Raw genomic sequence first — 25,599 nt, 5'->3', positions numbered from 1 at the left:
GTAATTAGATAAGTATTCTCCTGACTTCACAGAGAGAAAAACTATAAGGGTCCAAACCTGCTTCTGTTTTGGAGTTGCTTATCAACTCTTAAGGCTCTTAATAGCAGAAGATCAAGCCCTTAAGTGATTTGTCTAAAGACGAGTAAGATGGTGGGAGAGTTTGATTGGATCTTGGGTGTTCTTCATTCACAGGCACCTGGCTGATAGCTCAAGATGTCTTGCTTGACATTTCAGCTTTTTTCATTTTAGTGTTTATCTTCAAACGTCATCAACTTTCTATAACTTTAAAAAGCGTACAGTAAGTCAAGTTCTACACCTGTTATTGAGCCCTCTTGCTCATCGCTAGTGTTTTTATTTTGACTGTCTCTGTATTGCTGATAGATATCCCCAAAAATAAAATGGGAGAAGTTGTGGAAATAAAATGAAATCACTTGGTATTGTCAGAGGCATAGCAAAGGAACTGAGAAACAACTCAGATATGATGATAAGAAAAGTTACAAGTAGAAAGGCTGAAATATTCAGATGGTGATACAACTGTGTTCTTGCGTAGTGGTGGTTTTGTCGGTGGTGCTAATACACTCTCGCTTAGGACTCTGCAGGAGGTTTATACATGCTAGAGCAGGGCGAGGTGCATCCCCAGTTTGAGGGGCTGACCAAGCTGGTGGAGAGGCACTTCATGCCATAGGACCAGGAGCCAGCATGGTGTGTGTGATGGGGAAGGGAGCCTGAAGTATCACATCCAACTCCCACCCTCTCCACTCGTAGATACAGGGTCAGTGTGGCTCTTTCACTGGATGAGTTACTGCTCCAGTAGGTGTGGACACCTACTAGTCAGGACACATCAATGTGTAGGATTTGGGCTCTTCAGAATACCCACAAAACAATTTAAGTTTCCCCTTTACTGCTTTGCACCATCTCCCTTATTAAAGATTCCTTGGTTACCTTTCTATGGCTGATTAATATGTCAGGTGATTAATGACTTTCATCTGACACATCGATGGGATTAAACCATGGTGAAATACGTCCTTCCCCTCCTATTGTGGCATTCTGCTGCTTTCCACAAAGGGAGTAGAAGAGGGGCTGTCTCACTGGAAGCTCTGCCTGTATTTCTGCCCATTTCCAATTATCTTGCTTTTGGATACGTGTCTGTGGTGCTGAGTTGGAGTGGCAAAAATTGTTGTTTAGGGAAAGATGATGAAAGTGCATCTAAAATATTCTGGGAATAACATGGGCAGCTTGATGAGAATTTATTCTTAGTCTTGTTAATCAACGATTGTCAGTTTAACATGATTCGACTGCAGTTGTATCAAGTGTTACTGCAGTGCTTTTTCTCTGAAAAGCAGCAGTTCAGTAAATTTTTTTAGGGGATGCCTGGCTTTAAGCAGATGAGAATTTGCATTAGATTTAAGCACAAAAAAAAATTAGGCATGTGCCTTAATTACTTTCAACAGCTATACCAACTCTACAAGGAAAAGTGTGACTGCAGAGCGTATGCTTAGATGCGCTAGCTTTAACCTGCTAAATATGAGACCTTGTTGCCTTAATTTGGCAGAATGCTGTGCAGAAGGATGCAGTTTCCCTGATGCCAGCGTCTGAGTGCTGCTTGATGTGGCTGAAAACCGATTCTCCTTTTCCTCTTCCCCAGTGCCCCCTCCCTCACTCCCTGCCTTGTAAGTGGATTAATTTTCAGCCCGAGCAGCTCTCTGGCTCAGCTCTCAGCGCAGCCAGATGAACACTGTGCAGCTAGCACAAGCAGGTGGTGGAGATGAGAGGTCAGACCACCTCCCCTTTAGCAGTGAGACAGACTGATGCAGGAATAAAGCAACCCTGGGACTGTAGCCGAACTAATGTGTGTAGCTAATTATAAAGATGTAGTAGTATTTCCGTGTACAAATCTGCAGAGGACTCTGCCTGTTCTGTTTGAACGTTCCTGCCCGGGCCTGTGCCATCGAAGCTTTACCCCTGCTGATACTTGCGCTAACTTCTTTCATATGCCAAACAGTGCTACAGCAGTGTTCTTGCTGCATTGAAGTACGTGTGTATAAGGATTGTTTATTTGCCATGCTAAAGCACAGAATTGTGGTTGAAGTGAGAATAATTGTATTAAGATTTGGTACAGACGACGTAGCTGTGTAACACGGTTACTGTGAGCAGCGAGTGGCAAGAAACTTGCAGCGAGTACTGTGCTGGTCAAAAAGTTATCAGCCTGGGTTTGCTGGTACAATTATGGGCAATTTTTATTGCAATTAGAGTTATTTAAAATTTAGATAGAGTTGACATCATGTTCTTTTGACCTAATTCTCAGGCTTTTGTATTATTACTAAAATGATCTGGGATATTATAATGCAGTACACTGCAGAATAGCACTCTTAGGAAAGATTGATACAGCACTGGTGTTTGAATAGGAAATGGAGCGTGGCAAATTCTGAGATAATGCTGTGATCTTCAAATGTGAAGGGTTGTATGTGTAGCTCCTGGGTGGAAAGCCACAGCTGTAGCTACAGCTGAAACTAACCCTGCTGAAAAGTGACCCTATGAAAAACCATGATATCTCTTACTGTTTGTTGTTGCATGAGTATATTAGGTGATGTTTTCTTTTCTTTAAGTAGTACTGCTAGTTGACATATTGCTAGATGCCCAGTTTGCATTAACACAAGTTGACTTTACTCTAACTAGCAGGAAAAAGTCATTGAGCCCTTGTGGAATATTCCAAACTTTCACCACCAAATTTAATTTACTACATTCTTCCTTCTAGACAGCTTGCTCCCATGACAACCCTGTGTCAGATGATGCATGTACAGACCCTGAGTTTCCCATAACTTTGTCCTTGGGATGACACCAGTGGCATTTTTCTCATGATCTTTAAAAACATGGGAGAAAAATAGTTTTTTGTTTTTTTTTTTTTTTTTGTTCCTTAAGAAGTGCGAATTGTCATTTGGAAAGTATCCTGTCTTAATATAAGTTTCTTACCTAGAAATATTAAGAGCAATCAAAAATACATTATGTTGTTTTGAATGTTATGAAATAAAGATTGTGGTTTTTTAAGTGTGCCTTATTAGGCACACAGTAAGAGTCAGTCTTCACTGCAGAGTCAACTTGTTGCTTTTAACCCAAGTACCATCCAGATGCACCAACCTGACTGATTGTAATTGTGCTTACAGCCTACCTTAGGGGTATAGGCATTATCCAAGTGTTGCATATACTTGTATAAATGGTCCATCCACTTGCAGTGAGGACAAAGCACTGGAAAGAAGTGTAAGAGCATTTTATCTTACTGTATCAGCGGGTATGATTCCAGAAGTCCTAATATCTTGCATTGAAAAATGAAGCTCCAGGGTAGATGTGTGTCTCCTAAAACTGTTAATACCCAAGTCAACCTTACCTGCAGTGCACAAATCCAGACATTAGAAAGCAAAGGTGTATCTCCAGTACAGAATTAGCTTGTGTTTATCCTGGGATTAGTTCCCCCACATACCCCAACCTCCCTCAAAAATGTCTAACCTAGGCTATAGTAATGTAACAACAGGCTATCAAGGTTTCATTTCAGCCTGAGTTGGCAGTCCATGGACCTTTCTCTTAAAAGGCAGGCCAGCCAAGCTGATAATATTTCACTGTCATTCCCTAATTACCCCTGAGTAATACTGTGTTGTCTATTTCTTTTTTTACATGGTTCAAGACACCTGTAATGGCACTTTAATCCTGCATTTGTCTGCTCTGTTTTGCTTTGCTGCAGTATTTGAACAGCAATGCCATAAGGAGTATGCCTGCACACAAGTTTGCTGAAAGCAGACATCAGCCTTCTAGTACAGTTGTGCTGGCTGATCTGTAAAACCTATAATTTGGGGAAAATGTATCTAAATTAAACTGTTTAAAGTTTAGCGGACAGAAAAGAAGAGGAAATGTCAAGCAGACAAATTAATTCGGTCTGCTGAAAGGTTTTGCTGCCAAATATTTTGGTATGATCTATGTTAGCAATAAGTAACTCCATTTGGAAATTATTTTACACACAGAATTGTTGTCGTATTACTATTACAAACAGCAGCTCTGTGCTGGGGCGCACAGATCTTGCATGCATTCATGGATCAGCCAAGTAAAAATATGGTGTTTCCCACAGGAAATCCATCCCAGCATGCAGACTAGTAAAGCACTATTGAGGATGCAGCTGCATATGTAGGGCTTTGTACAGACGACCCTCCCTCTGTGCTGGAATAGCTCAAGCTGTAATTTTTTTAGTAAAGGCACATCCTTAATGCTTAGGCATCAAGTAATTTCTTCTGAAATGTTAGACTTCTCCCCGTTCTTGAAGATCTGCTGCTGTCTTTACACACCTAAATGCTGGATTTTTTCTGATAGTTTGGCTTGTTTAACTTCTTTAACAACTCGTGGCTGCTTCTGCCCAGTTATTTTCCATTAGACTTGAAGTCTCTCTCTGCATGCAGAACACAGAGAAAACTTGACAGATGTGTTTCATTCTCTTTCACATCTCAGTGTTTCGCCAGGCACAGGTTTAGTGGAATCTTTGTCATGGGATCTGCAAATTTTATTGCTTCAATTTTTTTGCTACCAGCTTGCATTGTAAATGCAAGGATGGCTTGTTCAGAGTGCAGGCAGAAATGATGCTACATTGCTGTCTGGGTGGGGATTTTGTGTGTGTGATTGTTTTGGGTTTTTTCCCTTTCTAATTACTTAAAACAAATTGGATCAAGGATAAAGGTTGCAGCACTGTAATACTTTTAAACAGCTGTATTAAATGTCATCTTAGGAGACAAACTTGTGTGATAAATTCGTCAGAAGCAAATTTAAGTTATTCTAAGCCAACCGTGCTACAGGAGGAGGATGGTGGAATGTTGCCTGCTAATATTTTTATCATCATCATCATCATCCTTCACCCTTTTTAAATTTTAGGGCCGTCATGTCTGTAAGGAAAGGTTTGATGCTTTTTTTTGACCAATTTGCTTTCACTCCTGAGCATAGATGAAGATATTTTATTCAGGCATCAAATTAATTACTCAGAAAGCAGTTGATCAAAGTGTAGTTATATTTCTTTTAATTTTACTTCTTTGCCATCTGAACAAGCACTGCAGTTGTGTGCTACCTGTCTTGATTTATCAATGTCTTGTAGAAAATCAGTAACTAGCCTTTCCTCTAACCTGAGGGATTTGGGCAGTTTGAACTAGGTAGCGAGCCCGTGAGAAATTGATTTGCCTGCACTTGGTGTTGCAGAACTTGACAATGGTTTGATTCTGGCTTTGCTAATACAGAAATCTTTGCCAGTGCTCTCAGTGTCCAAGAATTTTCTCATTTCCACATGGTTATTTCCTATCTTGGGTGAGGTAGGCTATTTTATGAAGATTTTTTTCTGGTTTATCATTTCTAGTAGCCAAGAGAATTATTTAAAAAAAAAAAACTTGGTAGGAGAAGGGGATGCACACTGAATGCTTATCTTGCTGGTTATGGTACAGCATTTCTGAATACCTGGTGGAATCCTGCTTCTGTGGAGGTACAGCTTGCATATGCAGATGAATCTGTAGTAGCCACTTTGTTACATTCCCTTTCTAGTTAACATACGGTACTCCCCTGTTTTTCATCTGTAACATAGGTATATATAGTATCTCTCTGTAAGCCTGGGTTTACTGGGATTCAGTAGTTAGAATGGAGTAGCTGTGATATAGCAGGGAATTTGGCATAATTTGAATGCCATGTTGTTGTGTTGGCACCATGTATAAATGATTTCCCCCTCTTTGTTTTGCTGTTAATGATCAACTTGAGCTGTTGCCCTGTGAGTGTTGAAGCATTCTGCATGACAGAATGCTCAGAGGCCTCACTGCATCCTCAGCTTTGTGTGCACAATTATCTGTACATGCCATAAATGGAAATTGAACATCTAATTACTTGATAAGATTTGTGAACAGAGATTTAGAGCCTGCTTAGCCTCTGCGTGAAGGTACTTTCTGTGTGATTTCAAGTCTAATTTTGCTCTCCTCCTCAGGTCCTTTCACAGATGTTGTCACTACAAACCTGAAGCTCGGCAATCCTACAGACAGAAATGTGTGCTTCAAAGTTAAGACCACAGCACCACGTAGATACTGTGTAAGGCCCAACAGTGGAATTATCGATGCAGGAACATCAATTAATGTTTCTGGTAAGTCATTCAAGCACTTTTTTGGTGATTGAAAATAGCTTCTTCTAATCAGTTATTTCTTGGAACACTTTGCAATCTGAAAGTATTTTGTTGAAAGTTTGTAAAAGCGAGAGGTTGTGATTTCATGGAGAAGCAGCCATTTCATATATCTTTGCTTCCCTTATTCCTGGTCTAGCAGTAATAGATTTGTTTTTACATCTTGTCTGGGGAGGAACGGGGGGAGAAATACATAAATGATTTATATAGTTCAATAACAGTCTTAGCCAGCCTATCCAAATCAGCCCTGCCCTCCCTGCGGGATTATTTTTGTACGGTTAGTTTTTTGCCAGCTTAACTTCCTGAACCAGCTCACCGCAGGGTCAAACAAGTGCTTGGACAGGCATGTCGAGGTAAGAATAAAACTGGGTGGACTGCAGCCACACCGGTCTAGACTGATGCAGGCTGTTGCCAAACTGCCTAATATAACCAATAATGAATACATTTACTTTCAAACCATGCTTGTTTTGTGTTCCTTGAAGATGCAGTATGCTTTGGTGTTAGAAATGTCAAGTGACTAAATCTTTGCTGTTCCATAGGAAAAGTTAGTGATTTTCTCTAATGAGTCAGTAGCTCTTGACTTGCCTAAGTTTGGTAATGGAAAAACAAAGTGTCTTACTTTGAAAGCATAAATAGTTGAGTGTTTCCCATAAACAGAATGTCTGTATATTATTAACTTGCTGATGATACATGCTTGAAAGCAATGTATTTTCTCAATGACTTCTCCGATTCATGTTTTTAATAAATAATTCTATCAAAGCATGTAGTAGTGGCATACTGCATGAATAAAGTCTGACTTTTTAGTTAAGAAAATTATTTCTGTAAACATGCAGATTTGTTTTACTATTTCTAATAAATTTTAATATTGGCATGCTAAGAAAAATTACTTGCTGATAGGTTATATGGTTTGCTGTTAGTCTCTTACCAAACTTTTCTAGCCTGAAATAAAAAATTTTGGGAGCTAAAACTGCTGCTTTTTACTTGAAAAAAATCAAAATGTGAAAATCAAGACTTCAGTTTTTTCCTTAATAAACTATTTAAACACCTCACCCTTGGAGATCTTGCTTCAATGAAATAAAAAATGATCCCAAAAATACTTTGCAGTGTAACATTAAGAAACTCTAATCCTGTAAGTCGTCTTGTGCATGCCTGCATTTGCACACTCATTGATCTGTTGTCTTTGGGTTTTCTACTGTGTCAAATTGAGTGTGCATATGATTGCAATATTGTGCCTCGCTTGCAGTTAATCTCTGGGCAATGTCACAGCGAGGAGATAACCAGTGGAATGTGGTAGCTGCAGGTGGGGCAGGCAAAGCACTTCTGCTTCAGGAGAAGGCTAGCACGTATCCAGTAAGCTCTGAAATGAGTAATATGTAAATGAAAAAGCTCTCTAGAGAGAAATTGAGATTTTTAAAGTAAAAAATTACAATTCCCAAGTAAAGCTGTCTGTCATCTATACTAGCTGCAGGCAAGCATATTAAATGCATAGAAATCAATGAAGTGATAATGAAAATTAGCATGGTTTCTAGCTACAAATTATCTTCATGCTATAAAGATGTGGATTCTTTTCATCTTTCAGATGAACTTTCAAAATTAAAAGCCCACTTCCTTTGCTGGCACATACCATGCTTTTTTAAATGTTGTCTTGATCTCAATGTTGAGTGTTTTCTTAAACGTCTGCTTACAATGACCCTTCACTCTACCTTGAGCAGCATATAGTATAGGCAAGTGTTATATGAACCATCTTATGTTACGCTACCAGCATGCCTACATCTTACTTGCTTTTCCAGCCCGACTCTTCCCAGCAGCGTACCTGATAAGTCTTGGACTAGATCCATATTCTGACTTAAAGTATCCCATTATGAGAGATTGCTGTGCTAACCCTAAGCTATGCTTTGCTCTTGCTTACATAGCTTTGAAAAATTTCCCTTTTCTGATAACTTTATTTGTAGTGATTTATGGTTCAGTTAGTTTTGCAAATGGCTATGATATATTTAATCACAAGCTCACATTGTGTTCTACGTATTTTCATGCTGATAACAACTTAGTAATAATAAACAACAATCCTAAATTGCCAGTCCTTACATTAACATATTTTAAAATGCAAGTAGTACACATTCATTGTTCTTCAGGTAATATATTAAGGTAAATTTACAGGTAGATGTGTTACAGAATTCTGGGGTTATAAGTGTTAATTCTTTATTTCCTGAAACATTCTAAACTGAAGCTTTGTCGTGTGCTGTAGTTGAATTTCTCTTTAATAGAGCTGTATATATTGCACTCCTGTAGCTCCTTTAAACCATGCATGGGACCTAATTTTGGACTTGAAGATGGCGGTGTCTTTGGTTCTGATTAGCAGAAGGGATCTTTGGGATAGAGGGGATCAAAGAAGGGACTTTCATTAACTTACAGAACAGAATTGTTTTCAGATTCACAGAAAGGGGAAGATGTGTTTAACCTTTGCTTTGGAGTAGTGTTGCTTACGAACAGAGGGCTGATTTTGGAGTTAATGAAGTGAAAAATAAATAGAATTTGTTTCTTTGCCTCTAAATCAGTTACTTTTCAGTCATGTAATTCAAGTCTTGCATAGGGCATAAAAATAGGACTTGAATTCCTCCAAACCTAGTGAAAATACTACTGATGAGAAATTGTTAGAATATAGTTAATTCAGTAATAACTTCCGGACACTTAAACTAATTGGTCTGTATTTACTATATGCAATCTGTCCTCTTGAGAATTGCTGACTGGCTTTCACTCAGCTGCTTAGTAGCACTGCACTGGTACTGCACTTTGTCTGTCCAAAAAATCAGTGCCTAAGTATAGTGGCATGAACCTCTGGAACAATTTGTCAGTTTCTCAGAATTTTACTGACTGAAGCTGAGTTTGGGGCAGCCTTATCTTCCTTGGGCTGTAGTAACCAGACGCCTTTCTTAAACTCCTGTGAAACTGTCTGTACTATTTTGGTACAAGTGTATGAGAAGATGTTCTGCCCTAAGATAGAGGCAGCAATCAGAACATTATTCCACTTTATTTCATACTAGTATGATGACTCATTTAAAACATATAAAATGCTAGAAAAGTAAAGCTTGCTTTATTCTAGTGGAGTGTCAAATACTGGCTGCTTATGCCATATTGCAGTTTTTCCTAAATATCTGCATTTAAGGCCCTGTCAGCATGCTCTGCCTCCTGCGATGTCAGGTTTGTAGCCCGTGTTTTCACCTGTTATATAATGGCATGTAATTTTAACAGCTGAGTTTATGTAACTGTCAGGAAGTGTATGTGTGCACTGTCATCTGATTTCATTGCATTTGGTCTGAAATACTTTGAAAAGAAGGGTATTTGCACACATTCCATTTTTTTAAACATGTCTTATTTCAACAAAGGTATCTGATTTTGTGGCTTCCAAGAGGTTGAAATCTAAATAAAAGGCATGAATGGATTACAAAGGAAAAGTGCAAAAATATAAGCAGATGCTGATGAGTCTGCAGATAGGTGTATAATGGGGGGAGAGAGGAAGTACAGATGGTACCATCTGTGCACAGTGTCCCTCTCAAGAGAGCAGTCTGAACATGCTTCCTAAAAATGGGGAGAAGCTAACGTTATCCTTAAGTTGCTGTCAGATGTCCTTGGGGGGGGATTTTTAGTCTTTTGTAAACTTGCCTGGCTTTGAAAAGGCAGTTTGCATTGCCTTCAGGAGGGTGCTTCTGCAGCTGCTGTTCTCTTGAGTCACAGAGGGTCTACCCCTTTCGCTAAGACACCGATCGTGTCCCGTCCACTGCTGCAGCCCCTGACTCTCCTGAAGCAACCTTGCTGCTGCACGCTGTTCCTCTGGGCATCCCAGGACTATGTAGTCACTGCCAAGTTTCGGCTTGATTTTGTCCGCTTGCTTTAGAAGAATCTATCTTGATTTTCATAGATTCAACATTTTTTAGTATTATTGAAATATTTACAGAAAGAACCATGTAAACATGGAACAAATGTGAAGTGGTGCAGTGGATTTTGCCTGTTTCTGTAGATGCGAGTGTCCTTTGCTCACCTCTAGCAGAGCTGATCAAATTGCACAATGATCTTGAGGCTTGCCCCTGTAGCTGGTTGGGGTATTTTATATAAAGGTGACATAAGTGTGGTAGATTTGATCTATCCTGACTATAAAGAATTTCATGCAGTGCCATTTTGGGAAAATTATCAATAAAGCTAGAAAAGAAAAATAGATTCACAGGCTATTGAATGGGCTACTTAAAGAGTAAACAGTGATGTGGTGGATGGAAATGTAATAGCAGGAAGTTACTAGTGACGTTTCTTGAGAATGATTCTTGGTACTAATCTTGTTTAATGCTTTTATAAGCAATTCTGGCACAAAAAGTACACAAAAAACCCTGATGATGATGTAAAGTTGGGAGGCTGAAGATATGCAGCAGAACTGGGTGTCCTTGAAAGCTCCAGTAAGAGAAACAGAGGATGAGTTTCATCAGAAAAACTGCAAAATCACGTACTTGGAGAAGAAAATACTCCTGCTATAATCACAAGCTTGTTGAATGAAGGGGGCTGGGTAGGGTGACCAAGATGCTGACGTAATGTGGTTATGAATAAGACAAATGTAGTATGTGCAAACAGGCTGGATAATGGAAGAGATAAGAGGGTATAAATGCTGTTGTCCAAGGCACTAGTAAAATTTCCTGGATGTATAATTAGAGTAGCTCATATAGAGGAGTTCAAGCCAGAACAGGTGCAGAGAATGAATGGGGAGCCTGACCCAGAGAGGACCCACTGAGTCTGGCTTATTTAGTTTACCAGAAGGCCAAGAGCTACTGTGATTGATGTCTTGGAGTGCACCAGAAGTAAATGACTCTTCCCCTCCTTTGATATTTAAGCATAAGGGCAGTATTGGTCCAGGACCAAGTAAACAGGCCATTAATAAATTTAGATGGAAACTAGAGGAAGGTTGCTGTCTAGCTGAGCAGGGAGACTTTTCTGTTCCTTCTGCTCTTGGAAGGGAGTGCTAGGTCCTAGCAGGCATTGGGGGTAGAGTTTTGCCTCCTTCCATGCTCCTTGCTTCAGATTTCCTCTGTTCCTTGAGAAGGCATATTTACTCTAGGAAAACCAGAAGAGTTTAATGCTTCCGACATTGTTATTAACTTTGCCAGTAAACTGTTCTAGGAAAAGGAAAGAGCATATTAGGTGGTCACCACCTCTCCTTCGCTATCTACAGAAAGCCTTGTGTAAAATATGGGGGCTATAGCAGGAACATGTGAGAAAACTGGTATCCTTTTTTTTTTTGGAAACACTTCAGAACAGGATGTATATAAGGTCGGTCCTTCGTGTTTGAATTTTGAGGGAGACAAGTGGGCTAACAGATATAACTTGCTTTACTCCTCATTCCATTGATCTTTCAATGACTTTGCAGTTTTTGCTTGTGGTAGAGTACCTCTGGTGCTTTAGCTGTAGGGTGATCAGTTCAGAAACTGGTCGAAATACATATCTCTGCCTAATGGAGACTGGTGCTAGTAAACTTGAAGATCATGTTAATAATTTTGTTTCTTAGAACTCTGGGTTCTGATGAAAGCTGGTCAGAAACTTTTGACTAGATGAGATGACTGATTTGATAAGGCATTTTGTAGGAACATATGCTTTTCACATAGTTCTTGCATAAGGTATGGAATTTCCAGTCAAAACAAAGGAGCCACATTCACAGTAGCAAGTTCTCCAGCAATTAGGGCAGTTACATGGAACTGATCTTTCACAGAAACCCCCGATAGTATGTGAATAAATGTTGAAATGCTTTGGTTTCCTCTTGAACAAAGTACATATTTTTGAGCTTCCCATCTGGCTTACATGGCATTTGCTGAATAATTTGTGTCAATGTGGCTTTCATGTATTGATCTAAAAATACAAGTGCTAACAACGTTTGTACTGTCAAGCCCTCTCTAGCTGCTTGCTCTTATGATTCAGTGAATGGAATTCAGAGCAGCGATCATTTGGCATTCGAGAATGGCTTCAGCACTATCACTTGGGAAATAATGATTTTCAAATGAGCTTATAGTTGCACTCAGCAAAGCGAACTGAAAAAACTGCAGATCTGGAGAAGTTCCATAAGCAGTGGATAGTTTTGACTACTCAGTTGGATCTTACACATTATGTAGATTTGAAATAAGTTAGGTGTCTACTACAGGGGATAAAAAATTACGCTGCTGCTTTTCAGTGATGTATCATGCAATGTTGAAATATATGTGCTTTCACAGTGCAGTCACTTCTGTTTGGAAAAATAGTTTTAGAAGTAGCCTGTTAATTTGCAAACATTTATTTTGGACTAGTATTTGATTACTGCAAGGTGAGTTAAAAATGTATAATAATTTTTAAAGCACCTCATTTGAGAGAATTTGCTATCTTCCTTCTCTTCCAGCTTTAAAAGGCATGTGGTTGTTGATAGCCACAGATTGCGTGCATAATAAAGGTGGCACAGCCATAACATATTCTGATCAGTGAAGGAGGCAAATTGGTTTGACTTACCTTCATTTGCAATAAATAGGATCTTTGGATATTTTTATACGATAAACCCCTGCAATTAGTGCATATTAATTTGGGCGCATAATGTTAATGGCACTAGTACTTGAAAGTAATCCTAATTCTTGAACTGCTTCTCTTCTTAGTGATTGAATTGAGGGACTGAAGTAGCCTCATGGATTGCAAAACGTGAATTTTTAAACTTTACACCATTTTTCATGTTAGCAGTAATTGCAGTATATGCAAGGTTCATTTTAAATTTGAGGGGGTGGTAGCTTTTTGCAATATCTAATAACATGTTTGTGTAAGCTGCTTTGCTTATTTTCACATATGTTCTGTCTCATGTTGAAGTCAAACCCGTGTTTGTTAATGTCACAGTAGCTGAATATCCAGGTGTCATTTGCAAAATGTAGGGGTTCTAAGTGACCACTGTGATTAAAGGATATTCCATGTAAATGAAATACATAACTCTCCCTCTTCAAGTTACGTTAACATGTTAGTTCTTTACCCAAAAAGAAAAGAGGTGGAAATTCCTAATACTAAAGTAAAAAAAAATTTAAAAAGCACGCACGCACCCCAAACCTGCTGTTCCTTGCTCTCTGCCCCCTGAACACAGTCATTTTCTGCATAAGTAAATTCTGGAATGTTTGTGATTTTTTTGAATGGAGAGAAATACATTTCTTCTATACCTTTCAGAGGCAAAGTTTACATAGCATTTAACCATAAACTTCCAGCTATAAATTGGTAACAAACTTTCAGCAACTTATTTTTGGAAGAGAAACACTTGTACTTGATAAAACAAATACCATGAGACTCTTAAACTTTAGAGAGGAAATTTCCATCCTGAGACTTGAACCTCAAGGTTTAAAATGTTTGACTTTGCCTCTGTAGCTTTTCTCAGGAACCATCAGCAACGCTGTGTGTACAACTAATCAAAATGCCAGCTTGTTACTTCCGCTCCAAGGATGGAGGAGTTAAAAAAGATGCCACCTTTGAGAATTTTTCCCTCTGTCCCAGAAGATATGTAAATTATCCTATTTACTATAAATTACTATTATTATCTTGTCATAGCTGTGTACGGAATATTGTAGAGTGATCAGCATTTCCAAAATTCTCAGAGAAAAATATAGGCAGACTGAAGAAGTCTGTTTCTCTCAACTTCTTTTAAAATTTTGTTTTAAAGTGAGGTTCCTGATCTCAGCTGCTGCTTTGGTCATAATGGACATAAAACTTGAAACCATTTTAATGTTTGTATTTCTCTAATCTGGTAACTATATCATCAGTGCATGACTATGCATCAGACCAATGTTAACATGATGTGTTTCGGGGTTTTTCTTGCAGTGATGCTACAGCCTTTTGACTATGACCCTAATGAGAAAAGTAAACACAAGTTTATGGTTCAGTCTATGTTTGCTCCAGCTGATACTTCAGATATGGAAGCAGTAGTAAGTATTGAAATTAATTAGTTAATATGGATTTCTTTCTGATTGTGTAATTTTGTAAGACCTTTTACTGCATTGCTTAAGGGCTGTTGTCAAACCACACGGGAATGATCCTTGAAAGCTTTGCCAGATTTCCATTTCTGTGCATGGCAAGGTGTTTTCTGTTTATTTTGAGCTCCAGGAATCTTGCACCGAAAGGCACAGTTGGTGTCTGTGGTTGCTTCTTGAGGACACTGCTGTCAGTAATGGGATACCAAGCCATGAAACAAATGTTAAGTAGATATAATTTTTTTCAATATATCATTTTTTAGAAAGGCCAACTTGAAACATATATTCTAAGATGTATAGAATCTATTCTAAGTCTGTGGCATCTTTTATATTTTATGCCTCTACTGTCAGTCTTGAGTCTTCCCTTGAGCTTTTCCCTTTTTCCAGCAAGAACCAGGAGGATAATTTACAAGTATTTTATTTTTCTTTATCCCTACCTATGTCTGTTTTGGCTTAGGTAGATGAAAGGCCCTCATAGGTTTTGTCCTGTGGATTACAAATGAGAGTAACAGAAGCATGTAGCTGCTGAAGCAAAGAAGGACAAAAGACGTAGAAATAAGATGACAGGCTACATTAAGACAACTTGGAAAGGAAAAAACCACTATGTCAACTGGTGGCTTTCCTGTAACAGCAAGATTTGTTACTGCAAGAAGGCACAAGGAAGCTTTTTCTAGTCTAGCTTTTGTTAGCTTGAGAGAATACTCAGTAGCTATTGAGGACACAATAAAAAAGAAAAAAGGCCATTACTGTAAAGTGTGGGGCTTGTGTGTGTTTGTATGTATGCGTATTACTTAAAAATGTCAACCCCAAAAAACCTTAGAGTACATATCACAGCTTTTTTACGGTAGTCTTTACAATATGCATCTTCTTCTGAAGAGCTTTTTAAAGCTGCGGCACTCTGCAGGGTTAAGAATTTCCCTTCTAAAAGAGATTTATGGAAGTATATTTGTTTAATGGCCTCAAAATAAGATCCAGTGGGAGAAACAGCAATAGTAATAAAATGTCTGCATCACTAGAAAGATAAGCCAGTCTGCCTTTCTTTCTAACTCTTTAATTTTTATGAGTTACTTTATACCATGAAAAATGTTATCCTGCTAGCAAAGAATGTTTTTTAGGACCTAGATGGTCCTTTCAGTTTTCCAGAGCTGTCCAGACCAATATGATTTCTTTTCCTATAACACTTGATCAGTTCTTGGTTTTGTTACCACTCTCCAAATCTCTTCCTATTCTGGATAAACAGGTGAGACAAATTACTGGAGTACTATAAAGCTTTCAACACTTCACAGGCAGCCAACAAGCTCGAAATAGAATTCTGACTTCAGCCACAGAAGAGCTGAAGTACGACTCAGCTACTTAGGATGAGTCACATACTTCTTCAGGTTGCGCAGGGGTTAGCCATAATTTGACACCTACTTGAGATATGCTGAGCAATACCATGCTACCAGAAGTATGGTCAAAGTGAAGAGAAGCAAGTGAGAACTCCAGCACATAAATGTGGACGCTTCTTGCTGTATATCACTACTATGAATCAGTCTTTTCAGTTCAGGGTTACAGCTGATACTGAGCAAAGATTTATAACTGTTAATCCCTATTAAAAATATTGGAAGGAAACTTTTTAATGGTAGACTTCCTAGTTGAAGGGGAGAGAAGGATGAGAGGGGAAGCTATCCCTTTCTATAAATAGCACATCTGTTATTGTTTAGGCATTGATGCTGAAAAATAAGGAGGTGGAAAACAAGGAGGGGGAAGAACCAGTCCTGTAGTTCATACCAGTCAGGAAGAAAATCTCACGTGAAATTTGAAAAGCTTGAATAAGAACTCTGCTGAACAAAGACTTCAGAACTAACATTGTTACTGATTTGGGTTTTTGCTATCTTTCCGTTCCTTTGAATGCACCCCTCCTTTTTTTTTTTTAATAGCTTCCTCTGTCTATGCTGATTACTCTTATACAATTCCCAGTTCTCTCAAAAATTACCTGTGTAAATTTCAGACTATTTAGAATGATTTTGTTCATAGTATCTGGTCTTTCTTTGCGATACCACTCAGTTATGTATTTGGTTTCCTTTTTCATCATGTCTGTGGTTAATGGTAACATGATAAACACCTGTGGGATTTTTACTGAGTAAGATGATGTGATTTGTTTACATAATACACTGCATTTTCCATCTACCTTATTATACTAATATGTTTAATATTAAATTAATATTAATTATTCCAGTGGAAAGAAGCAAAACCGGAAGAACTCATGGATTCGAAACTTAGGTGTGTGTTTGAGCTACCAGCGGAAAATGATAAGCCTGTGAGTATTTTCAGATGCATATTGAGTGTTTTAACTTAATACCACAGTAAATCATGTAAAATGGCATGTTGATACAGACAGCTGTATAAGCAAAAGACAGAAACCTCTCTTTCACTGCCTGGATGGCATCACCCTTTGAAAAGACAATATGAACTCTTTAAAATCTTAGTGATGCTTAATGTAACTAGCAGCTAATTTGAACAATGTAAGTGCAACACAAGCACAAAGAAATCTTTGAGTTTATCTGTTTTCATTTAGTGAAAGATCATAGGATAAAGAATATTTAAAAAAATTTTGAAAGATGTTGATTGATGGTCATAAAGCTCAGAGTTTACATTGAAGCAGTTATAACTGCCAGCAATATGAATTTGCCTGTCCAACGCTCCCCTTTGCTTCCTTGATACAACACTGATTTTAGCAAGTAAATTGGTAGAAAGCTAGTAAGGAAGACACAAATGCAGTTAGGGATTACATTGCAATTAGCAGCTATAATATTGTAGGATCCTTTTTTGTTTGGGTAATGAACGCATTAATTTCTAATGGAAGTATGTAGTGTCAAATGTGAAACCGATAATGGATTGAATAGACTGAAAAATGTTTCCTAGCATGCAGGTACTGAAGGCAAAATTGTTCTACCTTGCACTGGACAGCTTGTAATTATGATTATGTATTGTTATAATGTTGCTATTGCAGTCTCACTATGCCTGCTCTACCTGCTCCAGACAGCAAACGTTTGCTCTAAAAGTAGGTACTTTTGTTTTAGGCTAGGGTATTTTCTGTGTTTCCAGTTTAGAGGTGTGATGAGAGGAAGGAAAAAGTCTGAATTAAATGAAACTTAACAGCTATTCTGTTTAGTCGTAATTTTTTCTATAGTCCCTAAAATTCATTAGGGCAAAACAAAGCACAAGTAGTAACAAGATTCTATTACTTTATTCACATAAATAAAATCTTCATGTTAAGACTTTGGTGGCAGTTTGGGTGGGGAGAGAGTGGTTTGTATTTTATGAGAGCCAGGCCCTTTGCATTCTAAAGTGCAAAACATGGAGAGGATCCAAAGGCAGGAACAGGAGGAGGGATTGGAGGTCTGCAGCTTGTTTCCTAACTTGGGTTGCAAGTTCCTCCATCGCCACAGAAATGCAGAAAGATGGAGAGGTGGTAGCCAGCTGTGGGGAGTGAAGAGAGAGGGAGCTGCAGCAGAGCCGGTGGGTAGTTCCTAGCTATACCCTGGCTCCTGGAGTAGCTGCTTGTGTTGTGCTTGGGGAGGGAAAGGTGAGGAGAGCACCGATACTCCATAAGCAGACCGTGAGCAAATAAGTTCCCATTCACATTGTGGGACATGGTCTAAGGGTATTTCCTTTTCTATATATACAGGGACTGAAAAGTTGAGGTCATTCTGTCTGCACTTATTGCTGCCCATCTGGTGTTTTCTGTGAAACAGAAAGGGGAAGTAAAGGTTACAGAAAGAAAAATGTTGTTTATTTCTTTTGATACAGGAATGTTTCAGGTGTGCACAGACAATTTTACCTGATTCTCCTCCTAAATATCAGGGGTGTGGTGTTAATAACTAACCAAAAATCACTCTATCCTTTTTTAACAGCATGACATAGAAATAAATAAAATTGTATCCACATCTGCAACAAAGACAGATTCCTCTGTAATGTCTAAATCAATAAGTTCTTCTTTGGATGACACTGAAGTTAAGAAAGTAATGGAAGACTATAAGAGGCTTCAAGTAGAAGTTCAGAGGTTACGGGAGGAGAATAAACAGTTTAAGGTAAAGATACTTTTTTTTTTTTTTCAGATTTACCCCTTTCCTGAAAAAGAAGCTTCCGACTTTAAGGCTTGGTTGCCTGACCTTGGCACAATATTTTAATATTGTCTATGAATTAAAAGATAATTTAGGTTTCTCTCTATAAACTGAGAAAAAGCGTTGAAATCAATGCTTCCTTTGAAAGGAGCGTACAAGTCATGCAGTCAGAGAAACTGATCGGATAGCAACCCAAAGTAATTCATTCCCTCTTTTTTTTTTTCTTTTCCCACCTAATTTTCTCAGTCTGAATTAAGCATTCAGTGTTGGATTTGGCCCTGTTCTCTCAAACTGATAGGAGCTTGAGGGCAGTGTTATGCAAATACTGAGTGTTTTACTAATTGCACCTATAATATGCAGTTGCAATGACCAAAGTAAGACAGATTAATAGGAAATATGCTTCCTGTCACATCCAGCACATCACTGTGAAATCAAGTAATTGAGAAGCCTTTATCACCATGCTGAAAAATTCTTTTTCCAGTAGTTTCATTTGCTGTAAATGTCTAGTTTCATAGATAATGCCCCCAATGAAAATTTGGAATTTGTGACTAGTGGAGCCTAATGAACGGAACTCTGTTCTGTCAGCTCTGATGCTGCTTGGCTGGCTGATGCATGAAGAAATTCTTTAAACATTTGTAAACCAGTTTTGTTTTGCACATAGAAATAATATACGTATATAGCTGAGACACAACCTTAACTTTTACTTGTGTTCTTGTTTTGCTAGTGTCTCACGATACTATAAGTACTATATGATTTTATTTTTTGCAAATCAGACTTGAATAAACAGTCTACAGGAGATATCTAGAATTGAGCTGATGTCTTACAGTAATGTCTTAAAACGGTGAGCTGTTTGTTCCCTTTGTGGAGTGTTAGAAACATCTGTAAAACATCAGAAAACAATGTCAAATTACTGTCAGGTTCTGTCAGTGTCAGGCCAGAGTCACTGTCAAAAGGAAGTTAAAATACTTAAAATGAAAATCTGTTGTTTCTAGCAGTGAAATTACTATGTATGTAAACAACATTTTATTGTTTACAAAAGTCAGTTGTCCCCATCCAGACTTACAGCAGTAGTGAGGTATCAAGTAGTCTGTGACTTTTTAAAAAAAAAATAATCATTTATTTATTAAGTTTTCCTCCTGAACGTTAGGTGCCTCTTTAAATTCAAAAGTGCAAAACATTGACATACACTGAGTCTTTTGAATTTCACTTATCTGACAATTTTTAAGGCTGCAGTAACTTTTATTACAATTTCATTTCTTGAGTATCTTTTTATGTATAGACTGGGGGCTTTTGCTTCAGTATCTTATACTTTTGCTCTATAATACTGTATCACATAAAGTCTAACACTGTTGCTTCAGCTGTATACAAGTTAGGTCACAAAAGGCTCACTTTGCCATCTCCTAAAGTGCTCTGTGTGTGGAATGGAGTGTGCTAACACACAGCTGTGCTGCACAACAGTTTAGATCAAGATGTGGCGAACATCGTCTCCACTTGAAATGATAATATCTGGTGTTATGATGTTGTTTTATTTGTTGTCTCATACATCTTTAAATCAAGAGAGCTGTCAAACTCATACCGAGAAAATGACAAAACTAATTTGCCATTAGTTTCGTGTCAAAATGTCAGCATTAATACGATGGGGGAAATAGATTTCCCTTCAAATGCTGGTAAAATTTGCTTGTGACGTCTAACTAGGGGAATGATGAGTATAATTGTCTTAAAGTTGCGTATTTTTCACAACCTATCTTAGTTATATTGAAAAGCATTTTCCCCAACAGCGCTATATTTGCTTACAGAGCAAGAAAAGCATCTTCATGCCATTCCCTCCATCATTGTTTTTGAAGTTTTGGAGCTGTCTCCAGACTTTGGACAAGTATTCTTGCAGGCTTCCTCATTGCTTCCCCTGTTACCTTAGTCAGCAGGAGAAAACTTCCAAGAGCATGTGGTTTTTGCTCTGCTAGTCAAGTAGATACAGAATTCCTCTCCTACCTCACTACCCTTTCCTTCTCAGGATTATCTAGGAAATAGAGTTCTAAATTAGCTGTAAATTAGTTTTCGCCTATTTTATTATGCCCACCTAAAATAAATATGGTAAGGATGAATATTTAAAGCTTTTTTTCAGTAGAAATAATCAATATATCTTCCTTTAGGAAGAAGATGGACTGCGGATGAGGAAGGCACCCCAGACAAACAACCCAATATCTGCTTCTGCAGCTGCTGTCAAGGACGAAGGGCTCAGCTCCAGACTACTTGCTTTGGTGGTTTTGTTCTTTGTCTTTGGTGTAATTATAGGAAAAATAGCCTTGTAGAGGCAGCATGCTGGAAATTGTAAATTGGTTTGATGGTTCTGCCATATCATTGGATTAAATTTATTCATAACAATGTTTAAAAAAAAATTAATGTATGACATCTCACAGGTCTTGCCTTTAAATTACCCCTGCACAAATACTATGTAACATAATCTAGAAAGTTTAAAATGTACAATGAGTGAATGAATGAAAGAGAACATGCTTCAGTGATGAAGGGGGGGAGAAAATCATGATTTAACACTACAATGGAATATTGTATATGTCATTTTAAACATTCTTAGACCCTGGTACATGTTGCTGGATTACCTCTTTTTAAAAAAGAAAAAAGAAAAAAAAGGAAAAATAGAAAAAAATATTCCTCCACTGCTGGAGCTGGCCCTATTGGATGTTTGGAGCTGGGTTAGGCAGGAGGTGTTGACAACTTCTGTAAAATACATTAATCCACCATTCTGCTCATAAATTTAACAGTTTCTGTCAGTGTCTTCAACTCTGTGCAAGTTACCAATTTCTTGGCACTTAAATGAATAGTGAGAAGCTGAAAAGAATTGTATGTGGCAATGCTGAATGTGCTAGGCATCATTAAGAGGCATATATTGACTGGTATGACGCTCATTTGGAATAAAGGTCAATGCCTTGTTCTCATAAAGGGACCAAGCTACATTGCTGTTGGTTCATTTAGTTGAATTAAAATGTTATTCAGAGATGTTTAATGCATATTTAACTTATTTAATGTATTTCATCTCATGTTTCCTTATTGTCACAAAATTGACTAATACTATATGGTATGAAAAGGCACCTGTTTAAAGCCAGTGACTAGAACTAAAAATTTGCTGCTGTAGTGATGCAAGATTCTTCTGCCTCCTGGTGTTTTGGGCACTACACAATTGTTGGGAGTTTTGATCATCTGAGCATTGGAGAAACAGTGGTCAGGAAACTGTTTTTGTATGTAAATAAGTCTATCTAGGGGAAAAAATATTAGTAGTAAGCTAGTCCTATGCCGTAAAAGACCAATCCTGTTTGACTATGTAGCATCTTAAAAAAAGAAAAAAAAAAAAAAGAAAAGAAAAATTAAATAAAGCCCCCAAATTAATGCTTCCTTTGTTACTTTTGTCATGTTCTCACAGTTTTAGGGGGGGGGGGGAAACAGTATTCTCTGTCAACTTTGTTTATGGCATAAGGAAACTTGCAGACTTGTTTCAGGAGGAATTTTTTTTTCCAGCCTAATTTTAAAATCAATCCAAGCCACCCCATCCTGAGCCTGATATACACAAGTGTTGTTCAAAGTAACCATGCTGACTGCTGAGGTACAAAGTAACTTCCCATTTTTCAGTTTAGTTGGGTTCAGTAATTAAGATGCTTGATAGCATGTTAAAAGTAAGGTCGAGGTTAATTTTGTTTCTAAGCATACTTTTAGTACAAAATACATAAACTCAATGTGTTTTAACACATTGAACTTCAGTAGATGAAACAGCTTTTGAGCAGGTAAATTCCCATGTATTCTTAGATGATAGGTCCAAAAACCATCGGTGACAGAAGTTTTTATAACACCTTTCAGGATTAAGATACATCTTTTAAAAGTTACTTCTTTCATTCCTTTATTATTCCTGTGATTTCTTGAGAAAGCTGTTTGGGCTGCAGCCTGTCTACTACACTCGTTGACCTTTATATTTGTTCCACTTGTGTCTCAAGGGTTTCCTGCTTTGCAAGTGCAAGTAAGTGAAATTTTATGTGAGATTTAATAAGAAAATAGGAGGAAAAAAATCTTAACTGGTGTATTCAGCTTATGAACACAACTCTGGAAGTACTTCTAGAAGATTCAACAAAATTAGAGGTGTATCTTTAGCATTTTAAAATGCTAGTGCCTTGTCTGCTTAGGATGGAAGTGACAAAGCTATCAAAGTATGCCTGTAAAGGGCAGAGGAGATGGGAGATGAGCTGGAAAGAACGAAGCAGTGAGTTCAGTGTGACAAATTGGGCAGAACTGATCAAGAGAAAGATGCTTTCTGGGCAGTAGAAGCTAATGAAAACTTACATGAAACACTTTAAAAGAACCTTTTCAGAAAGACAAGGTTGTAGGTGATGTTGCAAAATTAGTTTTCATGGCTTTGACGAATATATTTGAGAGAACCTTTACTGAAGGGAGACTGAGCTCCCTTGCAAAATGCAGTATGCAAAAAAAAAATGCAGTATTTCTTTTTAAGAGGCTGTAAATATCTTGATCTCACTAAAAATGTGTTATCAGAAGAGCTGAATTCCTAATTTGCTTTAAAAAAAAAACAACTAACTTTTTTTGAGAGCCCTTTGTTCTGCTGAAAAAGAGCCTCAAAAAAGTTTGTTTTTAAAAAAATCACTGTCTTTGCAGAGTAAAGGGGGAGGATCGAAGCTTTAAACTGGTCTCTTCTGAGTATATCTGTAATAATGTTCCAGGCAAATTTTACACACACAGTTAGCTACCACAGTTGACTTTGCTGGCACAGGCAGCTACCAGAGGAAGGGGAAAGCCAGCAGAATGTCTATCCTCCTTCAGTAGTCGCTTCTTAGTGATCTGTGACAGCTTGGAACTTTAAATCATTTGTGAGCAAAGTTGTTCCTGTTGTTTGCACTCCAGGATTATAAAGAGGTCCCAGAAAACACTCTCATGCTTTGATAGATGCCTTACAAATGCATGATCAAGGAGACCAACAAACAGAGGACCTGAATTAGTTAAGGATCTGTTGGTAACGACTGTAGCCTGCAGTTGGGGCTGACCCACACCATCAGTCCTAAACAAGACTGTTAAATTAACTGCTTATATTCTGGAACTGAATAAAATTCTGAGGTCTTTCCTAACCATTTCTGACAACAGCCTGAACAGACAGTAGCACTGAATTGTCTGGGTAATGCTTTGCTTTTGCTGAGCTTAAAATAAAATGACTGATCAGTGGAATCCTTATTAGCTCTCTGTTTGACCGGACCCTTCTTTCATATGCAGTAGAAAGAAATCTAAGAATGTTTTTTCTTCCAAGGTTCCTAAAAGGCCAGTCGGTAGATACCTTGCAAAAATACATTGGATGGATGTTCTTAAGCCACCTGGATCTTTTGTAAATTGTTCCTTACATGATGACACCAGAGCAAATGTTTTCATGAAGTAGTCATAGAAAGTGAATTATTCTGGAGGGCATTGTATATCTTAGGAAGTTATGCATGAAATAGAGTTTCTAAATAAGATTATTGTCTGGTGTCCTTACCAGACAACACCAGATACTAGAAAACTGTAATTGATACATGATAGTAGAAATCAAGTTATTACTTAATCTAATTATTGTCATTACTGTTATTTTAAGATGCCCACTTGCATATACATTTCTTGTTAATTTTTGTAAGAGCCAGTAGAGGCTGCTTAGGTAGTCTTCATTTTGTGGAGCTTTACACTCCTGTCTGCACTCTTTGGGCAAATTTGGTATAAATAGGTACCTAAAATGTCTTGAAGCCTAGTACTGGGAAATGAACGGAAAATGGTTTCCACTATTTTCATGTAGTTATCCACATCTTAAAGCAAATATTCCATGCATGAACAATCATAACTATTGCTCTGCATTGGCAGTTGTCAGCTGTGAATGCACAGCTGGAACAATTGCGTATGCAAGCTATGCACCCAGTTTCAAGTTACTGTTGAATAGCCTTAGGGATTGAAGAGCAAGATAGTACCATGTGTGTCATGTTGAGAGGGACTGATGTACCACAATGTAACTTTCTAAAAATACAGGATTGTAATAGCTTGATGGTGGTATTCCATGTTACTTTTTTGTCCTTAAATGCTGTTAGGGGGATAAAGTTGGAACCTCACTTGGCAAATCACTAGAGTTTCTTTTCACCAATAAACTACAAAGAGTTTCTGTTCACTGCGCATGTAAACTTGCAGTTCTTACTGTAATCTTGAGTTAGCAGTCAGCATATTTACATAGCGGTGTGCACACAAAAATGGATTGTTAATGTCTTAAGATACTGGATGTTATAGTTGCCTGATGAAAGAAAACCATCACCCCTTTTCTTTAGAAAATGTGTATGACACTTTCATCTCTTAATTGGAACACTTCCTTAATTCTCGGGCACAACAGTGACTTAACTATAGTATTCGAAGTTTTTGAAGCTATACTTCTCTTGATCTACATGATGTCCTGAAATGCCATATCCTGAGTTCTGTTTTCTATATAAAGTAACAGAAAAAAACCACAACCAAAAATCCCTCTGTTTGAAATTAGAGAACATGTAAAGCAAGCACTCAGAACTTCATGTTTGTTGTGGCTGTGTTACAGCTGCAGTAGTACTTCACAGCACTAGAGCAGCCTGGGGTCGGAGAGCCACTTTTTCATTGTTTGAACATGGGTTAGCATCCATTACTCAAATCCTCGAGTGAGCAAGTTGAGAAGGGACAGGTGGTGAGTGAGTGTCAGTGTACATATTTGAGATGGGGTGGGTTTTTTTTGGACTCAGAAACACTAATATAGAAAGAAGAAAGTAATCTGTACAGAAGTGAGACTAGTTCAATACTGTATGTGGAAGTTACTATTCTTTGTAATCAGATACATGTCTACAAATTTAATTTACTAATTAGAAAATATTTGTATAAACCAATGTTTAGGCATTTTAGAAAGAAAAGCAACTACTGAGCAAGGCTGCTTGCTCATATAGGGAAACCTAGCAGTTCTCTAGATAAACTTCATTAAAAGATGATAATGGGATACAACGCTAGTATAAATAATCTGTTACATAAATAGTGGGATTTATTCTTCAAGCAGGGAAATGCTGATCCTTTGACCATGTCCAATTAAGATTTCTTTATATTATGCTGACAGCTTCATGTATACTGAATCACTTTGTCTAATGGGCGTCAGCGCAAAAGTGACATTATTCATTGTGCTATTAACTTTTATTTTGATTAGCTTCAGAGGATAAAGTAATTGTGTTTCCACTACTCAAATCTGCTTAACTGTAAAATTTGTTTGTTTTATTAATGGGTTGAATTTTTTTTTTAC

At 37.8% G+C, this 25,599-nt stretch overlaps 1 protein-coding gene across 1 annotated transcript in view; it reads left to right on the top strand.

Annotated features, from left to right (window-relative positions):
* The window catches only part of VAPB (VAMP associated protein B and C), a 32,537-nt gene extending 10,887 nt beyond the window's left edge, over window positions 1-21,650 (top strand). Inside the window, exons 2-6 of the mRNA XM_072879310.1 lie at window positions 5,990-6,142; window positions 14,021-14,124; window positions 16,388-16,468; window positions 18,066-18,242; window positions 20,426-21,650. Coding sequence (XP_072735411.1) covers window positions 5,990-6,142; window positions 14,021-14,124; window positions 16,388-16,468; window positions 18,066-18,242; window positions 20,426-20,584 — 674 coding nt within the window. The 3' untranslated portion in view covers window positions 20,585-21,650. The remainder of the gene's footprint in view (window positions 1-5,989; window positions 6,143-14,020; window positions 14,125-16,387; window positions 16,469-18,065; window positions 18,243-20,425) is intronic.
* Window positions 21,651-25,599: the final 3,949 nt, after the last annotated feature.

The sequence above is a fragment of the Ciconia boyciana genome, chromosome 14, assembly GCF_034638445.1.
Source record: "Ciconia boyciana chromosome 14, ASM3463844v1, whole genome shotgun sequence".
Taxonomy (NCBI): domain Eukaryota; kingdom Metazoa; phylum Chordata; class Aves; order Ciconiiformes; family Ciconiidae; genus Ciconia; species Ciconia boyciana.
The sequence above is the reverse complement of the archived record's forward strand: the minus strand, read 5'-3'. Positions and strand labels throughout refer to the sequence as shown.